We start from the raw sequence: 18,472 nt of genomic DNA, 5'->3' as shown, positions 1-18,472 counted from the left end.
CACCTCCACTAACTACGTCTAATTGTAGTTTGCGCTTTAGCTGGTTTGTTTTGGGCTTGTATTGCTAATTTTTATATTCACCTTTAAAAAATACACTGTCGCACCCCTTGGTTACTCGTGTAACCTGTCAAAGAGACAGTTACCAACCAAGGGGCTCAACACTTGCTACTTTTGTCAAAAAGTATAAAAGATACATTGATCACCACACGATGGAAAACACACCCCTCGGTTACAACTCCTGTCAAAGTGACATTGTTGCTACCTAGGGGAACACCACTTTCTTAATTGTCATTAGAGCAAGTATCTCCCGGACAGTTCGACCTCCACAGCATGAATCAGAGTGTCTGGAAATCCTGTTATTCCCAGACATGCGCCCAGGAATTCCACACTTGCGGCACGGAAATGTGCCGGACATTTTAGCACAATTTGTTAGACCTAATGACACTTGACAATTAACAGCGCCGCCTTACGTCATTCCGACTGAAATGCGTGGCAGTGTGCCGGGCCAGATAAGAAGAGTTCAGAGCCGTTCTGATGCCGTGTTCATTTCCTCGACTTTGTGCCCACATTTTCAGTCCCCGAGCGAGGGGGAAGATGCAAATTTACAAAACAAGAATTTAACGCTATAAACTTCCTCGCCTCGTCGTTTTTCGCCCGGGTCGGGTTCGGACGAGGTTAGGATTTGGTTCCGCTAGAATGGAACCACGGCGCGGGGAGAATCACTTAACTAATAGCACATGTCATCATGCTGCGCACTCCGCTGGTTCAGGAGGGAGGATTCGAGGAATTCTAATTCACTCCGACCTGCCGGTCGTCGGAACACCCATAGCAAGCCTTGAGAAATGCTAATCTCCACCGTAGAGCAGGCCAAGACTCTACATATGGCGGAACAATGAGAAATCGCGGTGGGTTACAATAAACGTGAAATCGACGTGCGATCCAGATTCTTCGTGGGCGAGAAATGATCTTGATCTTACGTAACGTAGGAAGATCTTGGTGCGGTTCCGTAAAACTAGCCGCTATTTTACGAGCGGAAGTTTTGCAGGCCACCACGCGACTGATCCGTGGGAGGGCTATGTGGATCGGACGGTTTTGCGGTCAAATCGGAACGATTGAGTTTGATTTAGGTTTAATCTTGTTAAAAGTAAAGCAGGAAATGCAATTTTACTGTTCTTAGTAAGATATTGACCTTGTCAAAAAAATAAAATAAAATTTCTAAAACTGTTTTTTGATATTTTTTAGAGGCATGATTTTTATAAGTATTTGAAATTTGCTCTAAGAATCATTTATAATGTAGTGTGGTCATTTTCAAGCTTCATTGTTTGTTTTTTTAACTAAAATTTACAAAAAAGGGTTTTGAAACTTACCTTTGAGATTGCTGAGCAAAACGATTTTTTAAATGATCACATTCAACTGCAGCAATATCCCAACAGCACAACATTGTAGTGAACTTCAAACTCATTCTGTTTGCCCTCCTGATTTATTTCCGGCCCAATCCAATTTATTAACGTCATCGCAAAATTGCCCAGCCCAAATACCTTATTTGTGAAGGCCCGCGAATCACAGTGTGCTTGCCGTTGATTCGATTTATAGCTCGCCACCACAGAAGGCGTCCTCCTAAGCGTTTTAGCTGTTCGAAATTATGTTCCGCTTAGCATAAAACATAGTCGGCGGCGGCGGCGGCGCGCGAACCTCGTTGATTTATTCATGCTACCAGGGGCCACTTGGCCAACCATTGGCCACCTACACGGACCGATCGTAGCGGGCCCCTCGGAAGAGAAAGAGCACATAAACACCACTTTTCTCCTCCTTTGGGGCCGCTTTGGACGGAATTGGTGAGCAGCTTCGCAGTAGGCTGGGGAGAAAAGAAAAACAAACAAGTGCTACTTTGGTACTTTTGCCTTGTCCGCGCCCTTAGACAACAACGCGCAACAACAACAACAACACCTCCGAGAGAGACTTCGGGGGCTCTTGGAGAGGTAGCACTTTGGCGCGATGCATAAATAATAACCTTCTGCGAGGTGCAGTTTGGCTGTAGTAGGCCCTGGATGCGTTGATTTGCGGGTTGGGGCTCAAACAAAGCCTACTAGTCTCGTAAATTACGGCCAAGTGGGTCCGTCGAAGCGTGCTTGGATCGTCGCGACGCGTCTTGTTGACGGTCAAGGATGATCGTGCGCGAGAGTGGGTCATCTATGCATTGAGGGGGGTACTCCAAACTGGAGAGCTTGTTGTGGCCAATCGCGGATGAGCGCCGGGTCAATTGGTGTAGGCTACCTTACCCCGCAACCTTAATGATATCCTTAGCTTCTGCTTAAAATACTTTAATTTCATAATTCATTTTTGCAGGATCTCGTTCGGAACCACGAACCTTTCCAACCAATTCAGCTGTTCGAAAGGAACCGCAGAACTTGTCCGCCGAGGCACTCCGCAAGGAGGCCGAATTTGTGCTCGCTCAAGCGGATCGTATCGATCGGAACCGCGTGCGTAGCACAGACTCTCAGGAGGACAAATTCAACTCACTTCCGTTGAGAAAGTCACGTGACAAGGCGACTGTCACGCGTAGCTCCAGTGACGCTGCGTCCAAGAAGCCGCAGAAGAACCTGCTGAGTCTGTTCAAAGCGACGACGAAGACCGAAAGCGGTGCGAAGCCGGTTGAAGACAAACCTAGGCCGACCGTAACGCGTAGCAAGAGTGACGTTGGGCAAGGTCGTCCAGTACGGGACCGTAGAACACCTCGTCGGAACACACAGGAGCTTAAAAATGACCCACTAACTCCGATCATCGAGGCATCCCCACTGGAATACACCAAGCCCGTAGATCCATTGACGGCGTACACCCAGGAAGCCTTCCCAGCCCGAGCTACTTCAAAGCCAGTAATGGAAACGATCGCACTGCTGCGTCAAACGTCCAAATCCCAGGAAAGACTGCACAGTTCCCAGCTTCCGCCGGAAAAGCCGAACCTCACCAAAGGAGTTACCGTGGAGAACATCGTGAAACGACTGTCCAGCGAACGACACACCTCACCTCCACCGGCACAGATCGTCCGTGACGGCTTCTCGTACACCCGACCTGGGGAACCCATAGTCTACGCCCAGGTCGTCCTCAGTAATGAAGGCAAGGAGAAGCACACCGTTCGCAACCAATACGTAGCCAGTGACGAAGAAGTCAAAAAATCTAGTCCAATCCAAGACCTCGAAGACGACAGCAGTAGAATGGCCGCCAAGGAGTACCTCACCATGAAGCGACCCAGTCCACCGCTCCCTAAATACACCCTGGATGAAACAGACAACTTTCCGCGAACCAAATTCAAGACCTACAACATAAGCGACGAAGACGAAGGACTCGGAATCGACTACAGCAAACGGTTCTCTACGTCGTACGTCAAAACCAGCACGGGAGACTCGTTCACCAATTCCGACGAAGATCACATCACCCCAACCGTAAAGTATTCAGCTCCAGAGCGATACGTCACACACAGCTACAGTACCAGCTACCGAGGTCAAGCGGATGGAAAGGAGTACCTTCCGGAATTCCACGAACTCAGCCAACGTCGCGAGATCCTCCAGTCACGGTTCCGTAACCGCATCGGATCCCGTGAGCTGCTGGACAAAGCGTCACCTGAACGAGACTTGGGAAGAGCAGCCGGTAGCTCCCGGTACGAGAACTACCACCAGCATGGACTCGTTCGGAGAAGTGTCGATCGGATGGCCAGCGAATCACCGATCCGACGACGTACAGTGTCTCCACCTCCCGTCGAAGAAGGGCGGATACAGCGTTCGAATGCAAAGAATCAGTACGTTGAGACATTCGTCACCAAGACGGTGATCAACCGTGACGGCAAGCCGTACGCGGAAGAGTTCGTCGAGCGGTTCAAGTACCCGAGCAAGAATGTGGAAGACATCAAAACTACGAGGACGACGTTCGAGCGGGATGGTTCGGTGGAGCGAAGGGAGGTGCAGAACTTTACCCGGAACCTGCAGGACAACAGCATCGTTCGGCAGGACAAAGGCGACTCCGGGATAGAGAATGATTTCAGGAAGGATTCGTTCAGCACTGAATTCCCAACGGGACGAAAATTTTCGCTGGCGCAGAACATTGTGGCCTGCGAGGGATTGATACGGAATGAGCGAGCCCATACGACAAGCTGCCTGCGGAAACCACGACGGATCTACTCTCATCGGGAGCGAAGCATTGACGATGGTAGTCGGTTCGATCCTCGGCTGGACGAGTACGGGACAGATCGGGGACACGGTAAAGAGCTGAAGTCGTCGCTGAAGCAGGACAAGAAGGTCGGAGGTTTGGCGAAGGTAATGTGGTGGGTTGGGCTGAGGTTTGAAAGTGTTTACAGAACTTGTGTCGTTTCAGGTTAAACAATTCATGAGTTCAACCAAGAAGAAGCTGGTCAAGATGGGCGAATCGGACAAGAAGGACTCCAGGCATGGTAGCGTTCGCAGTGAGGACAGACTGCGGTACGAGGAGCAGTACCAGTCGAAGGTGAGATCAACTAAGAAGATCCTTGAAAATATATTAATTGTATGTTTCATCAGGTCCCTGACATCGCAACGCGCCGGCGTCTGTCTACGCCCAAGTCCAGCCCATCGACCACGAAGCGGTCGCTGTCGTTCAAGAGCACCAAGACCAGCGGTAGCGAAGCGAAGGCTTCCCGCTCGGATTGGTTCAAGTCGTTCGATCGGCTGTCCCGGAAGAAGTCCGACTCGAAGTCGCAGCTCAGCACCGATGCAAAGTCCGCGAGCGGAGCGAAGCAGCAGAAGAGTCTGCGCTTCTTCGGCGACACCGACAACGAGTTGGGCGATCAGGCACCGTACAGACCTAGTCGGTAAGTTAGGCGTAGTTGTTGGAGGTTGATTGTAGACTAACGATGGATTGCTTTTTCAGTTCCAAGTCTTCACTATCTAAGGTGGACAAGAGATATCAAAGCGCTTACGATTTGGAAGCGACACCAAAGATCCGAGAGACACGGTACAGATCTACGTCGATGCAGAACTTGGACGAAGACGTACGTCAAACTGATCCCAAGGTAAGATCACTTGACCGCGAGGACTTTTATCAAATTGTAACAATTTGTCTTTGCAGCGAAAAGATCTCTACGACATTTCCGAGCACTCGACGAGCTACTCGAGGATGCGCTCACCGTCACCGTCGACCACCTATCCGGCCCGGCGGCAGCACAGCATGAGCAGGGACTACACCCCGGAGCGGGCTACGGCTAGTGGCCGCAAGAGCTACAGTCGATCGCGGGAGAACAGCGTTGATCTGCAGGAATCGCAGGAGCGCTACCACCAGCAACGATCCAGCCGAAGTCGTAGCGAACAGCAGCACCGGAAACCGCCGGCCGGACCGCAAAAACCGGCACGTTCCTTCGAGCGACGAGGAAGTCTGACAAGGTGAGAGCGGTTGATGCAAGGGATGGGTTTGTTTGTAGTACTAATGGTTGATCTTTTGTAGAGAGACGGATCGCGTTCATGATAGCTCCGGAACTGAGGGCGAATCTAGTCAGCAGAGTCAACGCAGTGTTGTGTTCCTGCATGCTACAACCGGTGAGTTCTGTAAGATTGATCCTTTGAACGTCTCACTTACCCAACGCCTCTTCCAGTTGGTGACATCCCGCATCCGCACATTGCAAACGCGCACCGGATGGCCTTCTCCAGGGAGTCGTTGAACAGCTCGAAGAAGGTCCAGCCGATGACGCGGACCATCTCGCGCTCGATCTCGGTGCTAGCACCGTGGAAGCCCAAACACATCCGGGAAGGGTACGAGATCAACTACCACAACGACCAGCACCAGCAGCAGCAGACGGTGTCCCGACCGGTGTCTACGCTGCCACGCCCGCTGAAGAACCGATCCCACAGCCAGTCGACGTTGAGTCGCACCAAGCAGAAGACGCGCCGAAGTCACACCGGATCGAAAGACGATCTGGACTCGGACAAGAGTTCGTCGTTCGAGAATTCGAGGACCGGGTACGGCAGTGGTGGTGGTGGTGGAACTCCTCATCGTAGCGGAGGTCATCAGACGCACTCGCTGCCGAGGAGGTCGCTGACGGCCGCGCAATCCAGTAGCTCGAGAACTAACACGCTGCAGAAGCATCGGAGAATCTAACCCGCGTGCGCGTTTAACACAACACGCTGACGAAAATCTAATCGCGACAGATGTAAAAGTAATCCTCCCTCGTTTTAAGCAACTTCTCACGGATTTCTATTTATTGTTTGTGATCGACACACGTGGTAGAGTGAGTTTTAATTAGATGTTTTGGATATTTTAAAAGCTGATCACCTCTACTATCTTTGCGTAAAAGTATAACAGCAGATGGGAAATTGTTACAGAAAAGTATAACGTTTGTTTTGTGAGAAATTTTAACTAGCAAAAAGGATAAAATATGTGTACTAAAATGTAATAAAGAATGAGTCAAACTCGAGATATGCACTAAGACGTGAGTTTTTTTTTCTGAAGGGACTACATATTTTAGTTTTAAATCTCTCAAATCTCAAACTTTTCTGATTTACTACACATGAGTCTACCAGCATTAATACACGTTGTATCACGTTTAGCTATTGTCCGCCAGATGGAGTCGCCACCTCCAAAAAACAAGTTTGAGTACTGAACGCTGATGTTGAAGGTGAGTTCCTGAGCGCTGAGTTCCTCGTTTCACTTCAGCGGCGTTCCTCCTTGAAGCTTCAAACGTCAAACTCATATGTTTACTGTTGTGTAAACAAGCAACAAACTTGTTAGGTTCATAAACGAATATCATCAATTCAATATCCAGAAAATCCCCAAAAATAATGAAAGAAAATGCTCGCGGACGCAGCCCCGGCCGATAGCAGCAAACCGCCACCGGATCTTATCTCGCTGCTGCTAATCGTCGTAGTGGCGATCTTCTGGGGCGCCACCAATCCGTTTATCCGGCGGGGAACGCTCGGTGTGAATAGTCTCCAGGCGGACACCAGGCTGGGTCAGATTTGGCTGGAGCTCAAGTTTTTGCTGTCCCGCTGGCAGTATTTGCTTCCGCTGGCGCTGAACCAGGCCGGAAGTGTGGTGTACGTGTTTGCCCTGCAGCGGTCGGAGCTGTCGCTGGTCGTTCCGGCGGCCAACTCGTTGACGTTTGTGTTTACGGCCATTTCGGCGCGGATGCTGGGGGAACAGGGTGGAAGTTGGAGTGAGTTTTGAGATTTTTAAATATTTTTATGAATAACATTGTTTTATTTTAGAAACCTACACTGGAATGGGTCTTGTGATTGCAGGAACAATTTTATGCAGTATAGAAAAAGTTATGTGATATCAGCTAGAAATGACTTGAAAGGAACTTGTTATCGTTGATCTAATAAAAAAAAAAACATGAAATAAAATCAAAATAAGCCATTTGTTTGTTTACTCTACCATGACATGCCGTGTGAAAGTAAAAATAGCAGTTGATTTATATTCATTGTGTTCAAATTGTAAAGTGACATCTTCGACAAATTGCAGTTTACATAAGATGGCAGGCATCCAATTAAAATCGCTTTGAGTGAGATCAGTGACTTCAATCGGAAACAGGCTTGTCATAGCTGTAAACATTTAAAACTTAGTGAATATGTTCGTGTTGCTTTGCAATGAAAAATTATGAGTTTTTAATGCTTCCACTAATTTTGTGTTTTTTAATAACTGAAGAAAATCAAATCGAAAAATTAACAAATAATATTGATATTCAGAAATAAGAAGTCGAAATCCAAATTCTCGAGTAATTATGTTTTGTTTTCAATTAAAAGTATGCAGAATTTCTGTTTTTCATGGATGTAAAAACTGGATATTATATTAAATAATTTAATTTTTTTTCTAGCAATATTTTTGTTATAATTATATTACTCTCATGATAATCTCTTTGAATTGATGAAAAAAATATTTATTTGTTTGCAACTACGATTTCAATTAAACTAAGGACCAAACGGAAACTTTGTACTTTTAATGCAACATGATCGGTTTTTGCCGGACATAAAGGGGAAAGATTAATTGCAAATTTGTACAAAAACAAATCGTTGTTCAAATAAATTACACCTAATGTTATTGCTGTTCATTATTTACATTGTTACGTCTGCCTGTGTGAATCAATCAGGCCGCGCACTGTTCTCACAATCCAGAGGTCACCGGTTCGAATCCCGAGGCGGACGCAAAGAATTACAATTGTAAATACACTCTACCCGGTGGTTACTCACTTTTTCGTTTGACCCTTTTTTACTTTGTACCCCGTTGGTTGGTCAAAGTCAAACTAAAAAGTGACGAACTGTCACTTTTTACACGGCGCTCACGCACACTATAAGAAAAGAAACGTTTGGTAGTGTGTGTGCATTCCGTGTAAAAGGGGTGTCAAACCAAGGCTGTATATCATAGGTACTCGCCATCTTGCTTTGGTAGAAAGCCATGGTGTCAAACTAAAAAGTAACCCCGTTCGTTTAACAACAAACAAACAGTGTTAAACCATCGTAGTTTGAGTGTATAGGAATTCGGTGCCCTCTCCTTGTGCCATATACCCTCACACTTAGGAGTCCCGGGAGGCGGAGTCTTGTCGCAAAAAGAACGATACACGCAAGGTTTCAGAGGGGTCACATTATAAGGTGTTAATGTCGATTTGGTTTTTTCATTTACATTGTGATTACCTAATGAACAGAGTGCACTAGCATTAAAGCAATGAAATAGTCGTTAGTCAAATTGATTAACTAATGGATGTATCCTGGTCAAAATTTGTTGAAACACAAATCATTCCATACTCACATTTGTCACAGAATAGAAGCAAAAATGTTCCAGACAAAAGTACAAACATATAATAAATTAACCCCTAACACGGTTTTGCCACTCTACATCAAGGAATTCCCAAACCCTAAGGAATCAAAATCAATAAATCCTCTAACCACCCTCCGCAAGCGAATCGGTGACCTGTTCCGAGAATATTGCTCGCACAGTTCAATCCACTGCATCAACTACATTGGATCCGCGCAACGATCCCGCTGGGAACGCTTCTGGTGGGTCGCGATGCTCATCCTATCGATCTACGGCTGTGCGCGACTCATCCAGAACATCTACTACCGCTGGGAGCACAAACCGGTCATTGTGAGCTTCGACGAGAAGCCCACGTCCGTGCTGCAGATTCCCTTCCCAGCGGTGACGATCTGCCCGGAGACAAAGTTCCGCCCGGAGTGTTTGAACTTTTCGGCTCTGTCGGAGAAGGTTTTCGAAGGGAATACAGGAAAAGATACCGTTAATGAAGAAGAGTGAGTATTTTAAATGAGTTGATTCATTGAATGATGGGAAATGCTTTCAGGATTCAAACATTGTTGAGTTTGATTCAAATCTGCGATCGCCATTACCATCACAAACCTTATCAATCCATGCTGGCAAAGTATAACTTGCAAGGTAACATCGTGGAAACGCTACGGCGGATATCCCCAGGAAAGCCCAAGAAAGTCCTGTTGCAGTGCCGAATGAGCATGTACTCTTGTATAGATAGGTTCAAGGAAACGTTAACAGATGAAGGCATTTGTTATACCTTCAATCTTCTACCACAGAAGGAGATTTTCCGGGAGGAGAATCTTCATAACGATTACCACTACTCTACGAATTTGTACAATTCGTCAAGCTGATCTTTAGACGATGGGTACGATCCACGAGCAGGCCTTCTAACCTTTCCGAGTCGAATCTTAGGTTCAGGATTCGAATCAGGAATCTACCTACAGCTGCAGATCCCAACATCATACGAGGATTACCACTGTCGTGAAGCTCAAGGTTTCAAGGTATTGCTGCACTCCCCAGCAGAATATCCCGTAACTTCGAAAAAATTTCTCCGCTTAACGTTCAACCACGAAGTTACAATCGTGATCAAACCAGAGATCATTCTTACGTCAAAATCATTACACAGCTATACCCCTTCCCGACGCCGCTGCTTCTTCAGCCACGAACGCAAGCTCCAGTTCTTTGCGATCTACAATCAGGCCAACTGCGAGCTGGAATGCCTCACAAACTACACTCGTAAGCTGTGCAGTTGCGTCCGGTTCTCGATGCCTCACGATGGAAGGACTAAGATTTGCGAAAGCTATCAACTTGAGTGTTGCATCCAGGCTGAGAATAAAGTTCAACTGCTGATCGCGAGCGAAAGTATCGGGAAGGAATCGCTTTGCGTAGATCAGTGCCGTTGTCTACCAGCATGCAACTCGATCGAGTACGACACCGAGATCACCCAAACCAAGTACGATTTTCTTAAGTCGTTTGAGCTGCGTTACAAATCACGAATCCCAGCGGATGTGCTGAAGAACATTACCAGGTTTGTAACTATTTGAACAGTCGTCCAGATGTATAAGGATCTTTTTAATTTGCAGCATAAACTTCGCCAAGCTGGGGATTTACTTCAAGCAGGCTCAGTACATGGCTATGAAGCGCAACGAGCTGTTTGGCTGGACGGACTTTATTGCCAACTGTGGCGGAGTTCTGGGTCTGTGCATGGGAGTCAGCTTGCTTAGCCTCGTTGAGCTGCTGTACTACTGTCTGGTGCGTCCGGTTCTAATGCTTCGTCAAGGTCGTGGGTCCCTGCCGGCCGAGCGGATCACGACCGTGCGAAGCTTGTACTAATGCGTTCCTTGACTTTGTGTTATGCTTGTTGAACTGCTCGTGATTTTTAGTTAACCTTTGCACTGTTTGAAAATGTTTGAATACTAAATAAAATTTTAAATATAATAAAAATAAAATTGTTTTGAGCTCAAAAGACACCCTCCTATTTCCGAAACGTCAAAAGATGTGTTTATGGAAAGGAAAAACAAATAGCTTGTAAGGTTTTTGTGTTTTTTGTGAAAGGAAAAAAAAAGTTCTAAAAGCTCGAATCAAGCAGCCGACCGGCCAGCGCCATAATGAGGGAGTTTGGAAGTGTTCGTGGGCTGCTTCGTTGATGAATCCTGTTTTCCTGAAGAGGTGGCCAGCGAGTGGAGTGAAATGCGATTTGGGACAGCTTTGGTCTTGGCCTGGCCCCACGCCTTCCTCCTAAATCATATATTATTACACACAACACACCCTGCACAACACGAATGCAATCATAAATCGGAGCGTTATGTCCACGCATCCTTCCTCCCCTGTAGATTCTGTGAAACGTGATCCGTTCTCAAAATCCTCTCTGCGGTAAATACGGCGCAGTAGGGCTGGCCGCTTTAATTTTTGTAATTCATTTTCGAGTGTTTTCGAAACTCCGAGACAACAACTGACTATTTACCAAACAATGAAATGTTGAAAAGTAGCTGGGAAGGCCAGCTATTGTTTTACACTTCGAGTTTTGTAAATAAAAATCCTAAAAATTGAGTATTAACAAAATAGTTCAAACTGTCAAAATGCTAATCCGCCCTTTTCTCGTATTGCTCCAGAATTCAGCTTTTTCTTTTCCTGTCCTTCGGGAGAGACGAAACGGCCTACTTTTCCACACAAAAAAAAAAACACAATTGTGAAAAGTAGTACTTTTCAGCACTGTTTTGAATGCTGAAAAGTTGAACATTTCGGAAAACTATTAATTCAGAATTGCAAAAATTTTGGATGGAATTCGTTGCAAAACTCGATTTTTCAGCACTCGTCGTATTTATGCAACTCGGCTACAATAGTGTGTGTAACGAATTGCAAAACGAATATTTTTTAGCACAAGTCTTACACTAATTTTACAAAGCAAAATAATTACGATTAGAATTTTTTTTCAAATCCAAAAATCACTTTGAATTGGATTTTTTAGAATTTTTCTTTTTTTTGTTTTCAAATAAGACCGTTGCAAATATTTTTAAAAGATTATATCAAGATTGGCCTGAAAAATGCGGGAGCAAAAGAAATATTTTTTTCAAAGATCTTCAAAATTATAATGGAAATAGAAGTCTAATCGACTGAAAACAATCAGAAATGCATTTTCCTGCATTGATAATCATATTTAGCATGTTTGGGCTCGTTTTTCACAGAAATTAAAAAAAAAATAAAACGAGCTCAAACACGCTAAATATAATTATCAATGCAGGGAAATGCATTTCTGACTAGAGCGTCCAATTTACCAGGGTTACAAAATTCCCGGGAAACGGGAAATATTTCAACAAATTTCCCGGGAAATCCCGGGAATTCCCGGAAAATTTTAATTTAGCGAAAATTATTCTGCTCCTGCTGATTAATATTTTGCAACAGAATGGTATAGAACAGCAACTTTAATGGTCATATTGAGTGATAGGATCAATTAATGGATGAATGCTTTTAAAAAAATCATGCATCTTTGAGAAAATATTATATATTTTCAAATTTTTTATGCTGTTTTTCAAATCGTACAAAATCAAAAAAAAATCTTGGTATTTTTGTTGAGAAGTATTTTTTTAATCAAAGTGTTTGGAGAGTGAAAATCTACGCTCCACAACAATAAAATTGCTTTTAAATTTGTCTCAGTGTCAATAAAGTTGAAATGGAAAAAAATATCATGCTGAAATAATGTTTTTTATGGCAAATTACTTATTTCAGAACAAGTATTTTCAACATTTGAATAAATAGATGATCATTGAATTTGCTTTAAAAATCTAATTTCTAGCTTTATTTAACTTGAAACATTACTTCATGAAATCACAACACAAAGTTTTACAATATTTGAAGCGAGTTTTTGAAATATGGTTGCATTCTTCGGGTAAATTTCATATGATACGAAGTTGTTTTTAAATGATTTTTCATGGTTCTGTTTATGGTATGATTTTAGTTATATGGCCTAATAAATTAATTAGATTATAACAATTTTTTATAGTGTTAAAGTGGTTGAAATTAACCGATATTTTATCATTTTAAAACTTTATAACTTAAACAGTTATTTCTCGAACACTTCTCGAACAACCCTTTTTGAAAAATTAAATTATATCAATTCAATTTTCATCCAATATGGTCAAGGTAAACAAAAATGATGAATATCTTATTTTCAAAAGATTTAACAAAAAAAAAATGTTAAAATAGGTTGTCGAAAATAAAAAAGGTAATATTCATTCCATAATAGCGTAATTTTTGTTGCCCAACATATAAGCAAACAATATTCCTAGTTGTGCTTCAGAAATAAATATTATCTGAATCAAACCTTGACATGAAATTTACAGACTAGCTGATTATTTCAATATGAATAGCAGATTGAAATGAATAAAATCAAATAAGGTTCTCTAATTATTATTTTTTGTATGATTTCAAAACATGGGTGCCAAAAAGGTAAGAAAATGTTTACTTCCGCTTGTATTTCGGGAATTCCCGGGAAATTTACAAATTTCCCGGGAAACGGAAAATATTTTTTCCGGGAAATCCCGGGAACTTTTTTCCCGGGACGGGAAATTGGACGCTCTATTTCTGACTGATTTTAAGCTTCAAAAAACAATAATTTTTTTTCGCCTCTCGATTTTTGCCACCGTACCCATAAAGAAAGACATTTTTTTAATTCCAGTATTTGATCACAAAACTAAAATGAAAATAATCTAGATTGTACTTTCCACTTTTTACCCTCTTTCTGTTGGATGCAAGTGAAAATCTCCCTTGGCATCCAATCGATTCCATGCTGATTGAGCACAATTCTCGACATCAAAAAACGTTGCGTTGCATAAGCCAAAAAGGGGCTGGAAAAACAACTGCCGTCTTCTTTGAAACTCTTTGCATCCTTGACCCTGATTTAACTAATTATAGTCGTTGGGAAAAATCTTAGAAGATTCATTTCCTGCAAGCTTCGAAAATTTGTGTTACAACTTTTTCATTGGATTTTTAATTAAAATGTTAATTTATTGCACACATTTAAAAACTTGTGTTGAAATATTTTTTAACAAACATTAAACAACTTGTTTGCTTTTACTACAATTTTTGGGTTTTCTCATTTGAAGTTTTCCTCGTTGTCAATGCCGAGATCAATGTAGATAAGTGTTTGCCAAATACAAAATACAACATCAATAAAAAAAGTCTCAATCCGAACACGTGCTGTCCTATTCTCGCATCATTTTTCCTTCTTCTGTGAGTTGAAATCCTTCTTTTTCAAACGAAGCTCCACTGCATTCGTCCGCAATTGTTTCGCGCGGCAGCCGACTCAGCAAACATTCGTGTTCAAAGCGAAAAAAAAATACAGATGAAAATTTATTGTTCTGCGGCTCCTCCGCAACTCGCCACCATTCGGAGGGTGGAAAAACATGTTTTGTTCAGCCGAGCTTCAAAAGCTTCCCTAGACCTTGCCAACATAGTTTCGAGTGAGGCTTTGGCTGGACTTTGGGTTTGAAAACGTTTTCAACAACAGTTTCTTGCTAAACTTTTCGAAAAGGATTATTCTGTAAAGTCAAGTTTGAAAAAAGAGAAATAATAAAATGATTTTTTATAAGAAATTAAAATTTAAGAAGATTTGTTGATGAATAAATAACTTTTTTCAAGCAAATGAATCTGCACACGTGCTCAAACCAGCGAGGGAGGCATCAAGAACCAACAAACACACGAGGACGTTCCCAACTCCTAGATTTTCCGGTACATTTCCTAGTTGGTCCTGTTTCTTCAGGAGAGAATGTCATCCGCAGCACACAAACACGCGACGAGAGCATCCTCCGGAGTGTGTCCGGTTTTGTTTATGTTTGTTATGCTCTCCAGCTCTTTCTCTCTCTCTCTCTCTCTCTTGATAAGCTTTTTGGTCTCGGAGCTTTGGGGCATCTGAGGAGTGCAAGCACGCGCTGGTTCATGTACTTGAAGAGAGCAGAAGTTTTGAACACAGAGTCCAGGATTCTCCACTTTTTTTGGGCGGGGTGAAAGCGTGTCACGGTCGCGTTTGGGCCACGTGGGAGGTGTGGTGGGAAACGAGGATGGAGAGGGGCCACGGAGAACCGAAACTTGGTTGTTCAACTGTCACGGGACGGGATGATGATGATGTTTGATCAGCGGACAAAATGATGGTCTCAAGTGATTGAAAGAGTGGCGGATGCACAATTTGTCAATTTAATACACTTTATATCGATTTTTTGTAATCCTTTTTCAACAAAAATGATGTATTTAATTAAAAATGTTATTTATTCCATATAAATAAAAAAAATATGAAAGGATTGTTGAGCTCAATGACTCAACATTATTTTTTTTAATCGAATAATTTTGGAAAAAAACTTGGATTACCTTGGAATCTTCCAGATTTTAGTCAAATTAGTTTTTTTAGCATAGCTAAAGATATTTTAACATTCTGCGGTTCTAGAGAGTGTCAGTCTGGCTACTGCGCAAAGTGCGGCGGTCTGTTCTGAACTGTTGGTTGGCTGCGACTATAAAGCGTACTTTGATCAGCGCAACGCATTTTACGACCACGTGTCACTTCAAGGTACCAAAAACCAGCATGGCATCCCGAGCATGCTTTGCTTATGTCAGATTTTTTGCAGCCACGTGACTAATTCAGATATGAAATCAAGCATGTTGATCGAGGTTGTCAACAATTGAGCCTACTAAGGGACCTCTGCGATTTCCGCAACGGCGGGATACGATCGCAGCGGAATGATAATTAATCCTGATTCCCGCAATAACTAAAATTAAAAATATTCATTAGTGACTTATGAGACCCCAAGACGGATCGAGTGACAATTTTTTGATCAACATCCTACCACACACACAGACATTTGTTCGGATTTTGGTCCTTAGTAGATATGTATACGTGAAGGGGGGTCTGAGAGGTCTAATTAAGAAGTACATTTTTGTAGCTTTTCCTTAGTATGATGAGGAAGGAAAAAAGCGTAGTTCAAAAAATTCTTTGAATTTATGAAAAAATACTTTTTTTAAACTTTTTTCGAACTTGTAACGTCTAAACTCCGCTAGATTTTTAAAACTGCTATTTCCATTGAAAAATTTTAGTTTAAAAAAAATATTTTTTTGCCCCTCGATTTTTCGGATCATATTTGAAGGGGGAGGGGTTCACATAAATTTGGAAAAATGTTGGCAACGGCCTGATTACCAAATAAAAAAAACAATATTTTAAAGAGAAGATTTTCATATCTAATTTGTGTCTTGGAAAGAGTTGTTGGAATGGATTTTTAAAGTTAGCCAAATCAAATTCTTCTGAGCATGTATTGAATTTCAGCTGAAAATATATTTTTTAGCGGTGGAACACACATTCTAAGTTGCAACAATCAATGATTAAAATTGAATCAATGCAAAAAAATTCAATCAAAAAAATCCGCTCAAATATTTGAAATGGTTTAAAATTGTGTTTTTGCATATTTAAAAAAAAATCATGGAGAGGGACATTCTGGAATAGATCAACACCTAAAATCAGAGGGTATTTCAATGCAAGGTTTAGTTTTACTTTTGAAATTAAATCAAAAAAATTGCAGGTTTTGGATGATTACAAGAAATCATAAATGTTACGACCGATTTTAAAATATTTAAACCAATTAAATTTCAGCAATTTAAAGAATATTCCATTCGAGATTATTATGGAATTTGCTGTTTACGACTGTTAAGTGTCTCTGGGCCAAGTTTCAGAAGATTTGACGGTTTAATGTTAGTGTCTATTGTTGACATTTTCTGTAGAAAATATATAAATAAAATAAAAGATAGCAGCAAAATTGATGCATGTTTGTATAGAATACTTTTTGTTTTGAATATTATTAAAATTGTTTTATGCAATAAATCTCTTTAGTGAACAAATACATCAAGGAAATGCAATTTATTTATGATTGCTTATTGTTATATTTTATAATAGATTTTTTAACGTAAATTTTTAATATAACAACAACGCATAATAAGCAGGTATTTGAAGATTATCTTTTTTGGTTTTTAAGCTTTAAATCTTTAAGAGAACGATGCAATTATTTAACAAATTTTAAAAATTGTATACGTTATTAACTCATAAAAAATGCACAGAAAATAATCAATTGAAATTAAAAAAAAAATTGTTTCAGCAATTTTGCAGTTGTATATGACGAGATTATTTAATTGATAGCATGGACTGGTTTTCCTTCCAGAAAAAATCCATCAACATTTTAGTTTTTTTTTTAAATTGATTTGTTTATCGTCAAATTATTTATTTTTTTAAATCAATGTTTTTGAATAAAATAAGGCTATACAGCGATTACACGTCAAACCAGCTGGAACCCGATAAAAAGTGTTCCGATTTGCTAAAATTTTTCATGCGAGGTTCTTGGCCAAAATTATTGAATCATTGTTTTTTGTTTGGCGATAAGGGTGATCTTTTACATAATTGGATTCTTTAAAACATACGTTTTCTATCGATTTTCACGAAAATAACGTTAAAAAACTGACGGCTGTTTCTGTTCCCCATAGCATTAATTATTTTTCTATGATTTTTCAGTATGTTTCACGTTTTAAAATTGTGAATAATTCTGGAGGTCCTTCAAACTATTTTTTTCCTTTCTGATGTTCTTGAAACCGCCAAAAAAAAGGTATTCAAAAACACAAAAAAATAAAATTTATTGAAACTTAAAAAAAAATCTAAGGTATATTACCAGGAATTTGATACATGATATTCTGAAAAATAAAATTTTCCGAATTTGGTACATTAACTAAACATAACGTACCAAGCGCCTCCAGCAAAATGTTCACGAAACTCATTTCGATGGAGAAGCACGGCGCTTTGATCTCGATTGATATACCGAAACCTGATTTATTTTTTCAAAAAATCTTATCTCATAATCCTGCTAATGAATTTTTGGATTTGTTTCGTAAAATATTCGTATTTCGTAAAAAATCATTTAAACATTTTTACAGTAGTGAGTTTGGTCCTGAGATCTTCAAATCAGCAGACAAAGCTTTCATTTGATCTGTAAGTGTATTCATTATTCCACTATGTTTTCAAATGTACTAGTTTTTTTCATTAAAAGGCCTAGTTTGGATAGAACCACGCTAATTGTCAAACAAAAAAAAAAGTACGTATCTAATTATTTTAGGCCAAAACGCTTCAAAAATTCTCGTTAGCCACACAAAAAAAAAGGTTGAATTTTGGAATGTTGAAAATTTGGTAGGTTAAATATTACCTATTTTTTTGAGTAATATTACATAAAAAATGTGTAAAAATGTGAACCTGATGAATATTCATAAAAAACTGATGAATATTCATCATTTTCTGGGGTAAAATTAATCATTTTTTGCCACAAAATCTGGCACCATTTCCTGATGAATAATACCATCTTTTTTTTCTGTGCATAAACAAATAAAAGATGCAGAAAAAACGAGCTGTATGATTTCCAGCTAAAGGACCTTCATGTTCTCAACTTCCAATCACCCTTTCTATTTACCAACGACACACAAGCACATAAAGCTCGGAAAATTTTCATGAATGAAGTCACAAGTTTTCCCCCAGTTCCATCGACTCTCTCGCAACTTTCGCGCTCGCTCTCCCAACCTGGAACCGAGCGAGCTTTTCCCGCACATGTTGGAACTTTGCTTTTTCCCTCCGTGTCTCGCCAGCCAGTCTCCTCGTGGAAAATTTGTGTATTTTAGCCGACGACAT

General features: G+C 41.2%; 2 protein-coding genes and 1 pseudogene across 2 annotated transcripts in view; all 3 read left to right on the top strand.

The window, feature by feature from the left end:
* Nucleotides 1-6,445, top strand: part of LOC6051762 — a 36,470-nt gene extending 30,025 nt beyond the window's left edge. Inside the window, exons 4-10 of the mRNA XM_038253826.1 lie at nucleotides 2,347-4,307; nucleotides 4,366-4,494; nucleotides 4,548-4,837; nucleotides 4,897-5,038; nucleotides 5,095-5,405; nucleotides 5,467-5,558; nucleotides 5,615-6,445. Of these exons, the coding sequence (XP_038109754.1) occupies nucleotides 2,347-4,307; nucleotides 4,366-4,494; nucleotides 4,548-4,837; nucleotides 4,897-5,038; nucleotides 5,095-5,405; nucleotides 5,467-5,558; nucleotides 5,615-6,117 (3,428 nt within the window). The 3' untranslated portion in view covers nucleotides 6,118-6,445. The remainder of the gene's footprint in view (nucleotides 1-2,346; nucleotides 4,308-4,365; nucleotides 4,495-4,547; nucleotides 4,838-4,896; nucleotides 5,039-5,094; nucleotides 5,406-5,466; nucleotides 5,559-5,614) is intronic.
* Nucleotides 6,446-6,710: 265 nt separating this feature from the next.
* Nucleotides 6,711-7,344, top strand: LOC6051761 (transmembrane protein 234 homolog). The gene is made up of 2 exons (XM_001868113.2): nucleotides 6,711-7,171; nucleotides 7,224-7,344. The coding sequence occupies exons 1-2, from the start codon at nucleotides 6,808-6,810 to the stop codon at nucleotides 7,289-7,291; spliced, it is 432 nt and encodes a 143-aa protein (XP_001868148.2). The 5' UTR covers nucleotides 6,711-6,807; the 3' UTR covers nucleotides 7,292-7,344.
* Nucleotides 7,345-8,708: 1,364 nt separating this feature from the next.
* On the top strand, nucleotides 8,709-10,608 carry LOC6051766 (annotated as a pseudogene).
* The last annotated feature ends 7,864 nt before the right edge of the window (nucleotides 10,609-18,472 follow it).

This window comes from Culex quinquefasciatus, chromosome 2 (genome assembly GCF_015732765.1).
Source record: "Culex quinquefasciatus strain JHB chromosome 2, VPISU_Cqui_1.0_pri_paternal, whole genome shotgun sequence".
In the NCBI taxonomy this organism is placed as follows: Eukaryota; Metazoa; Arthropoda; class Insecta; order Diptera; family Culicidae; genus Culex; species Culex quinquefasciatus.
This window is presented reverse-complemented; position numbering and strand designations above follow the sequence as displayed.

Excerpts from the sequence above, each read along its gene's own strand:
- LOC6051761 (XM_001868113.2), top strand. The coding sequence starts at position 6,808 with ATGCTCGCGGACGCAGCCCCGGCCGATAGCAGCAAACCGCCACCGGAT. Across the intron at positions 7,172-7,223 it reads GGAACAGGGTGGAAGTTGGA|AAACCTACACTGGAATGGGT; the intron begins GTGAGTTTTGAG and ends GTTTTATTTTAG.